We start from the raw sequence: 13,014 nt of genomic DNA on the forward strand, positions 1-13,014 counted from the left end.
TCTTTTAAAATTTTTTCAAACACTTTAGATAATGGCGATAAAATTGCAATTGGACGATAATTACTTACAACAGATTTATCGCCTTGTTTATACAACGGAATTACTCGGGCAATTTTCCATCTACTAGGAAATATACCTGAATTGATACTCAAATTGAAAAGGTGGATAAGTGGTTCAAAAATAACTCCGGCAATACTCTTTAACAAATTTGTTGATAATTCATCATGTCCCACTGAATTACCGTTTTTTATATTTTTGATAATCTTACGAAATTCAGCAAAACTAACAGGGACCAGAAATATGCTCGTACATTCTTTGGGGGGTAAATATTCTTTATGTGACCTGTAAGGGGACAAATTTATTCCTGCTGAAACAATCGCTTGACCAACATCAGCAAAATAATCACTAAACATATTAGCAACATCTTGCGGTTCTCTAACTTCTACACCATTTGTATTAATTAATACCTCAGGATATGATAGCTTTTTATTTTTTCCAATTTTCTCCTTAATTAAATTCCAAGTTTTTCGAGGAGAATCAGAATTTTTAAATGAATTTTCATAATACACTCTTTCATTTTCTCTAAGAATCCTTACTAACAGATTCTTATAGTTTTTAAAACGTATTATATTTATTTCAGTGGGATACTTCATTTTAATTTTATATAAGCGATTTTTTTCATTAGTAGACCTCAAAAGTGATGCATTTACCCATGGTTTTCTTGGTGTATGTCTCTTTCCTTTCAGATTTCTATACGGGCAAGGATTGATCCGGATCCATTTCATCAATTACTGAACTCCACCCTACATCACCTAGTGCTTCTTTGGTCTCTTCGCTTTGTTGACTTCTTTACATTTCATCATCCTCTAACATTCTCATTAACCGAGGAATGTCTTCGGATAATGCACTATTTAGTTTTTTTAGGAGTTCTTTTTCTTTTTTCTTTGGTAAACTTTTAAAGTCAAGTTTTCTAAGCTTTTCCTGCATCCTCGTGACCTCTAGAAAATCTTCTTTGACAGCATTTTGCTCTTTTATTATTTTGGAGTAGACCTCTTCAATTTGTTTTATGCGCACTTTTTTCTCTGTGTCCTTGAAAAATAGTTTTGGAAAATCTTTCATAACTTCATCTATGAAAAGCGCATGGGTCTTGACAAGCTCAGCACGGGTCACGAAGGCATTTATTTTTCTTTCTTCGGTATTTTTGACGATAGATAGGAGGAAATATTCAATTTTTCGTTCTTCGACTGTATGTTCATCTTCCTCACAAATAGATAATGCATCAACCCCTTCGGTTTCAGATAATTTTTCAGCTTCATTTTTTACATCATCAAAAAGCTCATCGGTTTTAGATAATTTTTCACATCCATCATAAAACCATACTGAAGGAGCTACTGGATCATCTAAAAGCTTACCTAGTTTCCAGAAAATTTTTATAGTAATACCTGTCAGCACGCCGTCGTTCTCCTTATCAAACATGTTATTCGAACAGATCATAATTTGAAGTTTCTTCGAATGGGGTTTGAAGGCACGAAAAACAACGGGAATGTCCAAATTTTTTGCATCGAAAAACCAAAAAATACTGTCTGCTTGTTCTGCAAGCCATTCCAGACCCGCACTAAAATCACAATCCCATCTGCCTTGGTCACTGCAAAGTATACCGGGTGTGTCTACTATTGTGATGTTTTTCAAAACAGGAGCATTGACTCTACAGCACTGAAAACAGCTAAGCCCACCTCTGGTGTTTGACAGTGGTTCAAATCGCAGTGGGTTGCCATACATTATTTCATCATTGTCTCCATGGATGAAAGCCATAAATTTATTAGTTGTCGGGTGTGGACTATCTTTTCCAAGAAGAAATTTTATAAATTTTTTTTTCATGGTTGAATTTTGGCCAACTAATAAAACCATGGGTTTATCTTCAAAAGAGTTGCCAGTAAAGGCTGGATAAAAGTAGCGGAATAGATATTTCTCTTCCACCGGAAGGATTTTATCCATATATACGTCTTTTAAAGAACGATATAGTTTTTGTATTTCCATCACTAAATTATACTGATAATTTCTATTGCTTGCGAGCTCTATATATAATATGTATGACATCATTTTATTCTAACTACAATGATGCTTATACGGGGATTGACGTCATACTCTTTGCACTCGTGTGGTGTTTGTATAAACTGAAATAACATCATTGCCTTAGCTAAAATAGCCCAAAATGGTTGCACTTCTATGCTTATGATGTAATTACCGACATGACGAGATTCATAATTTGGGAAAAATTAATTGATAGAATCTAGCTAATTAAAATAAAAATTAATAAGATAATCACTAAGAACCTAAGGATTGAAAATGCTGCAACATTGATGTAAAACATTTCCTGACTGGTAATTAGTCAGGAAAAAGATAATGACAAGTTCTAAGTGTCTGTCTTACGTTTAGAACCTGTAACTTATTGAACCAAGTTGAAATATATTGAATTCCTTCAACATTTCCTCCTTTTGATTAAATTAAAAAAAAACAAGTTTTCTTTAAATGAAAGTAAGGAGCGACATTAAAACTTAAAACGAACAGAAATTACTCCGTATATGAAAGGGGCTTTTCCTCTTCAACGCCTCGCTCTTTACGGTAAAGTTTGACTTTCTCTTAACTCTACTTCTTAAAACAGTAAAAAACTTTAGCGTAAAGAGTGGGGCGTTAAGGAGGAAAAGCCCCTTTAATATACGGTGTAATTTCTGCTCGTTTTAAGCTTTAATGTCGCTCCTTACTTTCATTTAAAAAACTTGTATTTAATTTCTGGACGGTTTTTAATTAATACATGTTTTGATCTTGGCTCTCCGGACATGAATAATGAAGACAAAATTTGCATATTAATTTTCTTTTTGGTTAAATGGCTTTCTCATAGTTTTAATCGGAATATTTTGAGAAAAAAGGAGAGAGGGAGGAAGCCTAGTTGCCCTCCAATTTTTTGAAAACTTAAAAAGGCAACTAGAACTTTTAATTTTTTTACGAACATTTTCATTAATAAGAAATATACGTAATTTACGAATTAACTTACCTAATGAACTTCTGTATTCGTATGTTTTTATTGCGTATATGAGGGAGTTCGCCCCTCGTCGACACCTCGCTCCTTACAGTAAAGCTTGCGTGAAAGGACGGTGGTGGGGGGATTCGTTAGAACCCTAAAAATAGATTTCATTATTTAAAACTATGTAGAAATACACAGGGTATATAAAATATGAATTAATACGTGTAGACGGTAATTGATGGATATTTATCCTATGAATAGACGTATCAAACAAGTGGTAGTAGAATTTTGGAAGAGAGCGTGTTTGATTAGAATTATTGGTAACAAAAGACATAGATCCCTGTCAAACACACACAAAAATCTAATCCCTGCCATTTTAGTCTACAAAGCAACAAATTTGGAAGAGATCGACTTGCAACTATCGAGAAAAGTACTTGTTCCTAAAGTTACCACAAGCTGTTCATAGAAAATGAGCGGTTATCATTATCGTCACTTGTAAACTTTATCTGAATAATTTGATACATCTAAGGCTTCCTTCATTTTTGCATACTATTGTTCAATTTGACATCCACTACTAGAACGAGTGAGGTGCCATGGGCCTCAAATGATGGAATCTCGGGTCCAAGCTTTCAGATCCTCCGTGAGAGGTCCTTCAAATCAATGGGGAGGGGGTAATTTACCACCTACCCTACTTTGATTCAAGGAATATATTTGGATTAAGGTAATATGTATGCTAATGGGGTGACAGCTCCTTCTTACTGCTGAAATTATTCAGTGTAGTGTGGCAGATTGCATTCATATAAACTTTTGATTATATTCACCTGTGTGTACTTACTTGCATACTTACTTGGATTCCATAAAAACAAAATCTGTCGCAATAGAAAATTATAAGTGATGACCCGAAAATTCTTTTTTGACATTCAAATATCCGTCCCAGAGGGAACTTTTTTTTTAATGTTAACAAGAAAAACAGAGGGTTGAGGGGGGTGGGGGTAATTCCCCTATTTTTTTGTTAGAACAATCCCATTTTATTACGTAGATCAAATGGACTTAAATAAGGCCTTCCATTGTTGAAGGATTATTATAAGATAGTTGAATTCATTGATGCATTACTAGGATATTAGTGCTGACAGAATTCAGGTCATACACTGTAGGTTCGGGCTCATGAACAAGGAAAAACAAGCTATTGCTGAAATTATTTTTTTTTGCTTTCTTTTTTTTCTGAAAAACTGTTGCTGAATAACTATTAATAAACGATTTCTAATTTTGAGGAAAGACATACATAGTATTTTTGCAGACAAGGACGTAGTAATTTGGACAAAAGTCAAAGAGATGAGTCAGAAGAGAACTAACACTTCTTGCCTGACCGTTTTTTTCGATGTGATCTTTGATCATTGTAAAATAACTGAAATATCTAGAAATTTTGATCGTTTTGTCAACTGATTAAGCAGGTGCAGAAATCCGAATTGTTTTCGTTTCTTTCTTTATTCCAGAGGTTTCATTGAATTTCTCTTACGCCATGACACATTCCTCCAAGGAAAGATCCTCCTACATAGCCCCCTCCCCTCAGCCCCCCAAACCAAAAAACATCCCCTGAAAGTGTCTGTACACTTCCCAATAACCATTACTGTATGTAAGCACTGGTCAAAATTTGTACTTGCAGCCTCTCCCCGTGGACTTTTGGGGGATTAAGTCATCCCCAAGACATAGTTTTTGAGGTCTTTGACTATGCTGAACAAACTGGCTATCTCAAAATTTTGATCCGTTGACTTTGGGAAAAGAATTATCGTGGGAGGGGGCCTAGGCGCCCTCCAATTTTTTTGGTCACTTAAAAAGGGTACTAGAACTTTTCATTTCCGTTTGAATAGCCCTCTTGTGACATTCTAGGACCACTTGGTCGATACGATGACCTCTGGGGAAAAAAACAAAAATAAAAAACAAACGAATAAACATGCACCCGTGATCTGTCTTCTGGCAAAAAATGCGAAATTCCACATTTTTGTAGATAGAAGCTTGAAATTTTTGCAAGAGGAATCTCTGACACACCAAATGCGATGGTGTAATTTTTGTTAAGAATATGTGACTTTTAGGGGGTGTTTCCCCCTATTTTCCCAAAAAAGGCAAATTTTCTCAGGCTCTTAACTTTTGATGACAAAGACTAAATTTGATGAAACTTATATATTTAAAATCAGTATGAAAATCTGATTCTTTTGATGTATATCTTGGTATCAAATTCCCGTGTTTTAGAGTTTCGTTTACTATTGAGCCGGGTCGCTCCTTACTACAGTTCGTTTGATATCGAGGAAGAGTCTTAAACTAATCAAAACATGTTGTGCGTTTACTGATTGTCGGAAAAGCGTAGCTTAAGAATGACTGGGTAGCCTATATTAACTTGGAACTTCAGGGAGATTATCAAAAAGACAATATTTGCATGCTACCGCGAATACTACAACGGTACTTGTGTATTATTCAGAACCCACTCAATAAGTGAAGCTGGGTTCTTTCGTGAAACAAACTTTGATGCAGGTACATTTTAATGAAATATTTGGTACTTGTTGGTCATTCAAAACACACTCAAGAAATTTACTGAGAAAATCCGGTTGTATGGCACAAATACATAACTCAATTTAGTTTGCTACTCATAGTGATAGAAGGTAGTGTCTGGACATAGATTTTGAAATGAAGATTCAGGATTTGCCAAAGACTAAAAAAGAGGCAATTGTATTTTTCCAGGATAAGGGGTTGGTACCCACAACAAAACAGTGCGTCAATGGACACAAAATGAATTTATAGTCTTACGAGAAGGAACATTTCTGGAAGTAATAACAATAGGCCATGTTTGAAAAAAAGTCAATTTGCGTGTAAATACGTAGTTTGCTGACAATGGTAATTTTACAATTTTCCATATATAGTATTATATTTTCATCATATTTTGTTTTATTTCATTAGCATTTTATTTCATTTACCAAAAGTTTGGGCTATATATTTGCACGTTAGGAGGGGTGGTGCATTATATCAAGTACCTGACTTAACCTAACCACCTCTATATATAAAATATTTGATAAAAATGAACCTGCATCGTAGTTTGTTTCACGAAAGAACTTAACTCCACTTATTGAGTGTGTTCTGAATAATACACAAGTACCACTAAAACTACTACCACTGCTACCGCACTACAGCCTTTACGATATTTAGGGGAAATTTAAGATAAACCAAAATACTTCATATGCATTTATTGTCAAAAGAGCGCATTAAATTAGAACTTTCAGAGAATGCTGAAAAAGGAAGATCATCGGACCAAACAGCAATGTGCACACGCTACTATTAATACTGCTATAATTGATTCATTTACTGCTACTACTACTTCTATTGTAATTACTTTTAACGGCAATACGTTAATACTTCGGCTAATACTAGTACTACCACTATTGCTATTAATGCTACAACTATTAATAACAAGGGTTCTACTGTGACTACTATTACACCTATGCTTGAGGGTAAGACGGTAAAATTTCAAAGGATTCGTTATTTTTGGTTGGAGGTGAACTTAGTCAGAACACACTGTCTGTATGCAGGTTGTCAAAAGGGTACAAAAGCAATATCTTAGGAACAGTTTGGTGGGTGAAGTGGACACTAAAAGGGCATGTTGTGGGGAACGTTGAACTAACCAAAAGAAAATATTTACATCCTAATGCTACTTCTGCTACACATACTACTACTCAGAACCGCATCCAGGATTTCTTTTTGTAAAAAAAAAAAAAAACTTAAAAAATACATCAAAAATTTGTTCAGATTCATTTTAGTTACATTTTTTACGAGTCGGACGAACATTCCGGGGAATCAAATCCCCTACCCCCCTGGATATGACGTTACTACTACTATTGCCACTATTATTACTGCATCTATTACTACTGGTACTATCACTAAAGCTAAGGCTACAACTATTAATTCTACTGCTACAACTAAAGCTAATGGTATTAAGGTTAAAAATTCGGAAAACTTGAAACTGTAAGGTACTAAATCAAAAGACACTATGCCCGCACAGGTTGTCAAAAGGACGCATGAGAAAGGCTTCAGGGGTGGTTTCTGGCATTAAGTTTAAACTTTCAGCGTGAGTATAAGGTTTGGGGGGACTTGAAGAAACCACAGGTGCTATGCACATACTGCTACTACAGAAGCTAAGAATATTAAAAAGAAGCTTTCAAGGAATATTTAGGCAGGCGCTGAATCAAATTAAAAGGTTCTTGTGCCCTTTTTAGAGTCAAAAGAGATTGGAGGGCAAGCAGCCCTACTCCTAAGCCCATTTATTTTCCGAACACATCCAGTCAAAATTTTGAGACAGATATTTTGTTCAACGTAGTCGAACGTTCCAGCAACTATGTCTGTAGGGATATTGGGTTGGCCAACTTCCCACAATTATGTAATTGGCCCCATTATGCTTTAAAACTAAATGCTGCTATACATATAAATCAAAAGGTACTCTGTGTATTGCTACCAATAAGACATCTCAGCAATGTATCGACAGCGACTGGGAGTACTAAGCTGAAACCTTAGGAGCTACCTTTCTGGGACACTTTAAATAAATCAAAAGAGTTTAAGTGTATCCAGGTTGTCAAAGAGCTTAGATATGATTTTTTAAGTTTTGTTTTTCAGGTCAGCTTGAGGAGGTATAGGATTAAATTAAGTACCATTTGTGTCAGGATCAAACATTGGCGAGAAAGTTCCTCCAGCATACAAATAGCAAGCCAAATTACGAATTCTTATAGAAAAAAACTCCTCAAAACTACCTCATATCACCATCAATAAATAAATTAAACCCAACCCGACAAGAAATTGCAATAAATAACTGACTCAAACTCAATGCAAGCAAGTATTAACTTGAGTGAGGCTGACAACCACCATTCCTTCTCAAAATCAGAATATAATTTGCGCTTTACTAAAAAGAAAATACCTTTCCAATATTTTAACTTTTTTTAAATTAATAAACAAAAATGCTAAAACTTAAGGAATAAATGTCAGTATATATATATATATATATATATATATATATATATATATATATATATATATATATATATATATATATATATATATATTTATATATATATATATTAAATAAAAAAAAACAAGTTTTTTAAACTGGGAGCGACATTAAAACTTAAAACGCACAGAAATTACTTCGTATATGAAAGAGGCTGCTTCCTCATCAACACCCCGTTCTTTACGCTAAAGTTTGACTCTTTCTCTCAATTCTTCTTTTTAAAACAGTAAAAAACTTTAGCGTAAAGAGTGGGGCGTTGATGAGGAAGCAGCCTCTTTCATATACGAAGTAATTTCTGTGCGTTTTAAGTTTTAATGTCGCTCCTTACTTTCAGTTTAAAAAACTTGTTTTTTTTATTTAATTTCTGAACGTTTTTGTATCAATGCATGTTTTGATTTCGGCTCTCACAATTCATTAAGGATGACCCCTGAATCACAAAAGCCGTAGAATAAATAGTTGAAATTGCTAAAAATACTTTAGCGTAAAGAGCGAGGTATTTGAAGGAGGTGAGCCCCTCATATGGGTAATAATTTCTGTATGTTTTAAGTTTTATTGCTGTTCCTTACTTCCAGCTGAAAAAGCTTTTTCACATTTATTTTTTAATTGTTTTTTTTTTAATAATGCTAGTAAATCGTGCTCTCCCTTCATAGAAATTTTCTTCTCCCATGACAAATTACCGATGGAAAGTTCCCCCAGCATATCCCCCTCTTCTCAACCCCTCCCCCAACAAAAAAATCCTCCTGAGAACGCAGGTATACTTCCCAATAACCATTACTATATGTAAGCACAGGTCAAAGTTTGTAACTTGTTGCCCCTCCCACGGGGACTGGGGGAGTAAGTCGTCCCCAAAGACAAATTTATAAGGTTTTTCGACTACGCTGAATAAAATGGCTATCTCAGAATTTTGATCCGTTGACTTTGGGAAAATAATTAACGTGGGAGGGGGCCTAGGTGCCCTCCAATTTTTTTGGTCACTTAAAAAGGGCACTAGAACTTTTCATTTCCGTTAGAATGAGCCCTCTTGCAACATTCTAGGACAACCGGGTCGATACGATTACCCCTGGGAAAAAAAAACAACAAATAAACACGCATCCGTGATCTGCCTTCTGGCAAAAAATGCAAAATTCCACATTTTTGTAGATAGGAGCTTGAAACTTCCAAAGTAGGGTTCTCTGATACGCTGAATCTGATAGTGTCATTTTCGTTAAGATCCTACGACTTTTAGGGGGTGTTTCCCCCTATTTTCTAAAATAACGCAAATTTTCTCAGGCTCGTAACTTTTGATGGGTAAGACTAAACTTGATGAAACTTATATATTTAAAACCAGCATTAAAATGCAATTCTTTTGATGTAGCTATTGGTATCAAAATTCCATTTTTTAGAGTTTTGGTTACTATTGAGCCGGGTCGCTCCTTACTACAGTTCGTTACCACGAACTGTTTGATTTCAGGTGTTTGTTGTTGAAGAGTAGACCTCTTATATCAGATATCGGGAAAGAAATGCCAGTTATCGGTCCATATGCTTTTTGTATATGCAACTTTTCCAGAAGATTGCGCCAGATTTCCTCGAGTAATTTTGCTTGTTCAGTCATTGGGGGGGGGGGGGAGCAACTAGCTAAGTCTGACGATGGTGAAGAGAGCACCAGAGGTGAGACAAATGAAATAAAAGTATGCTTGTTGTCAATACTTGTCAGTATACACCTGGTGCAGCAATGTTCTAAATGTTTGGTGACTTCAAGAACGCGCATTTTCTTCAAAAAAACTAAAAAAAAAAAAAAAATACAGTAAACCATACATTTATGTTTAATGAATGTTAACTTGCTTGGGTGAATGATTAAAGATTCATTCAGTTAAAACCATGGTATCCAGGCAGGAGTCCAGCTAAGGGGGAGATGGGGTGTTGTAAGGTGGGAAGAGGGACGATTCCAAGGTATTGCCACTGCGTATCAACACTTTTGAAAATTTACATATTACCTTGTTTCCGTATTTTTTGGCATACTGGACAATTCTGTCTACAAATTCTTTTAATCCTTCCCCTTCCTCCAATTTGAAACTCTAGCTGCATGTCTATATCCAATATGCCTAGCATGAATTCGTTAGTAAGAAACCATATCTTATAAATGTAAAGCGAAGTTTACACATTAATATGTGAATGATTAAGATTCACAGTCCCACTTTTGAAATTTGAATTTGAATAATCAATTTCAGTAAATATCTTAAACTCCTTTCAATCAGATTTTCATGTAACTAAACTGGCTTCTTTGATTAAGTTTTTTCTTATTCGTCACTGCAGCCATTTCTGCCAAATATCAGGCATTTCAATTAAATCAAACAAATCTTGAAAACGGCTTAATTTTCGGAATCGTAAGTGAATTATTGAGGGTGTTCTTTATGCGTAATAGCACAAGGACAAACACATGAGTATGGATATTGGCAGAGAATGGGGGGTTTAAACTTTAGTTAAGGTCTTTTTTCAGAGGGAAATTTATCGAAGGAGAAAAGGAAGACTGTTTTCCGAAATTAGTGATTAATATAGACCAGCACTTGAAATATATATATAAATATATATTGATATATATATATATATATATATATATATATATATATATATATATATATATATATATATATATATATATATATATATATATATATATATATATATATATATATATATATATATATATATATATTGATATATATATATATATATATATATATATATATATATATATATATATATTGATATATATATATATATATATATATATATATATATGTATATATATATATATATATATATATATATATATATATATATATATATATATATATATATATATATATATATATATATATATATATATATATATATACATATATATACATATATATATATACATATATATATATATATATATATATATATATATATATATATACATATATATATATATATATGTATATATATATATGTATATATATATATATATATATATATATATATATATATATATATATATATATATATATATATATATATATATATATATATATATCATGAAAAGAGAAATCACCAATGCAACAACACAAGCATATATATATATGTATATATATATATATATATATATATATATATATATATATATATATATATATATATATATATATATATATATATATATATATATATATATATATATATATATATATATATATATATATATATATATATATATATTGCATCATAATAAAATGGTGTTTAAGCTCATCTTAACTATTGGTGGTAGACTGATAAAATTAAACATGGAAATAATTTTTGAAATAATGGAAAAACAAGTTGACACCTATCAATTTTTACAGTTTGCTGGTCAATCAGGTCGAATTTAAGGATCCTTGTTCAATTTAATATGGTGTTTTGAATATGATTTGTTTTCTTGTAGATGACAAAAGAATGGGGCACAGATCATTTCTACAATTGTGACATGTTTAATGAAATTAGACCTGTCAATGACACACCTGAATACATTCGAAGCGTTGGACAGTCCGTATTTACTGGGATGAAATTAGCGGATTCCAAAGCAATTTGGTAAGTATTAACTCTTAATATATGTATGATAATCATAGCCTAAATTTGGGCTTAATGGAATAATGCTTGAACTAAGCCTGCATAGCGAATATTTTATTGCAGAAATATTTCAATTTTAAGACAAGGTATAACAATTATATACTACGCCATATTTTCTGGGATGAAATTAGCAGATTCAAAAGCAATTTGGTAAATGCTAACTCTTAACATACATATGATCTTTATAACATAAATTCATCCCATATAAATTTATCCTGAATGGGATATTACACGACCTAAGCCTGCACAGTGGCTGTTTCCAAGGTAACAGCAACTCTGGTATTGCAAAAATGTTTTTATTATAAGACAAGAGCTCTCATATATCATAATATTATTGTATAATTATTGCACATATACATATATCATAATTATATTATCACAATGTATCGTAGTATTATTACATAATTATATGTGTTACCGTGAATGTCCGAATTCTGGTTAATGTTGACATTCGCCGGTGAATGTCCGTTTTCTGTTTTCTGCTTGGATTCAATTAGCTTTGTGAGTCTGCTCTTTCAGTCTTATGCAAGCTATGATATTAAAAGTTAAAGTTAGGTTGTATTATGCTAGTTTAGCTTAGGTTAAGTTAGACTATGGTGGGTTAGGTTAAATTTGGTTCGAAATGTCAGAAATGGGTTAAAAACCTAACCCAAGCTAACTAAAGCTAATCTAACCTAACCATTCATCTTCAAACCTTGTATTAAAGTGAAAAAGTTGACTGGCAACGCTAATTAAATCCAAGGAGGATTTCGGATTCTAATTTCGGACATACACTAGTGAATGTCGACATTCACCAGTTTGCTTATATTTACGGTAACATGTGTACATGTTATCGTTAATGTTTGCTATTCATGAATGTCGACATTTACCGATGAATGTCCGTAATGCCTTTTTTCCTTGGATTTAGTCAGCTTTGCCAGTTAACGTTTCCAATTTAATACAAGGTTTGAGGATGACAAGTGGTGTTAGATTAGGTTTGGTAAGGCTGGGTAAATGTTGACAATAACCAGATTTTGGACATTCACGGTAACATATACATATATAACAATAATCGTATATCGAAAACTTAGAAATTTGAAAACCTTAAAAAAGGAAACAAAAAGTTTGAAGCTTAGTAGAAATTATTGTTAGAAATCTTACTTGAGTTGACAATCAAGTATCTTTGAACAGAGTCCAGTATGAAAAGACATTAAATTGCGTAAGAGCAAACAACTGGGAATTGCAAAAATATTTGTATATATTTTAACAAGGGATTACAATAATTGAAAAACCTTAAAAAAGAAAAATAAAAGTTTGAAGCTTAGTAGATATCGTTGTCAGAGAT

General features: G+C 32.8%; 1 protein-coding gene across 6 annotated transcripts in view; it reads left to right on the plus strand.

The window, feature by feature from the left end:
* The window catches only part of LOC136028830 (alpha-N-acetylglucosaminidase-like), a 90,674-nt gene that overhangs the window by 43,160 nt on the left and 34,500 nt on the right, over nucleotides 1–13,014 (plus strand). For all 6 annotated transcript variants that reach the window (XM_065706756.1, XM_065706757.1, XM_065706758.1 and 3 more), the window contains exon 8: nucleotides 11,506–11,651. In XM_065706756.1, coding sequence (XP_065562828.1) covers nucleotides 11,506–11,651 — 146 coding nt within the window. The remainder of the gene's footprint in view (nucleotides 1–11,505; nucleotides 11,652–13,014) is intronic.

Source organism: Artemia franciscana, chromosome 7 (assembly GCF_032884065.1).
Source record: "Artemia franciscana chromosome 7, ASM3288406v1, whole genome shotgun sequence".
NCBI classification, from domain to species: Eukaryota; Metazoa; Arthropoda; class Branchiopoda; order Anostraca; family Artemiidae; genus Artemia; species Artemia franciscana.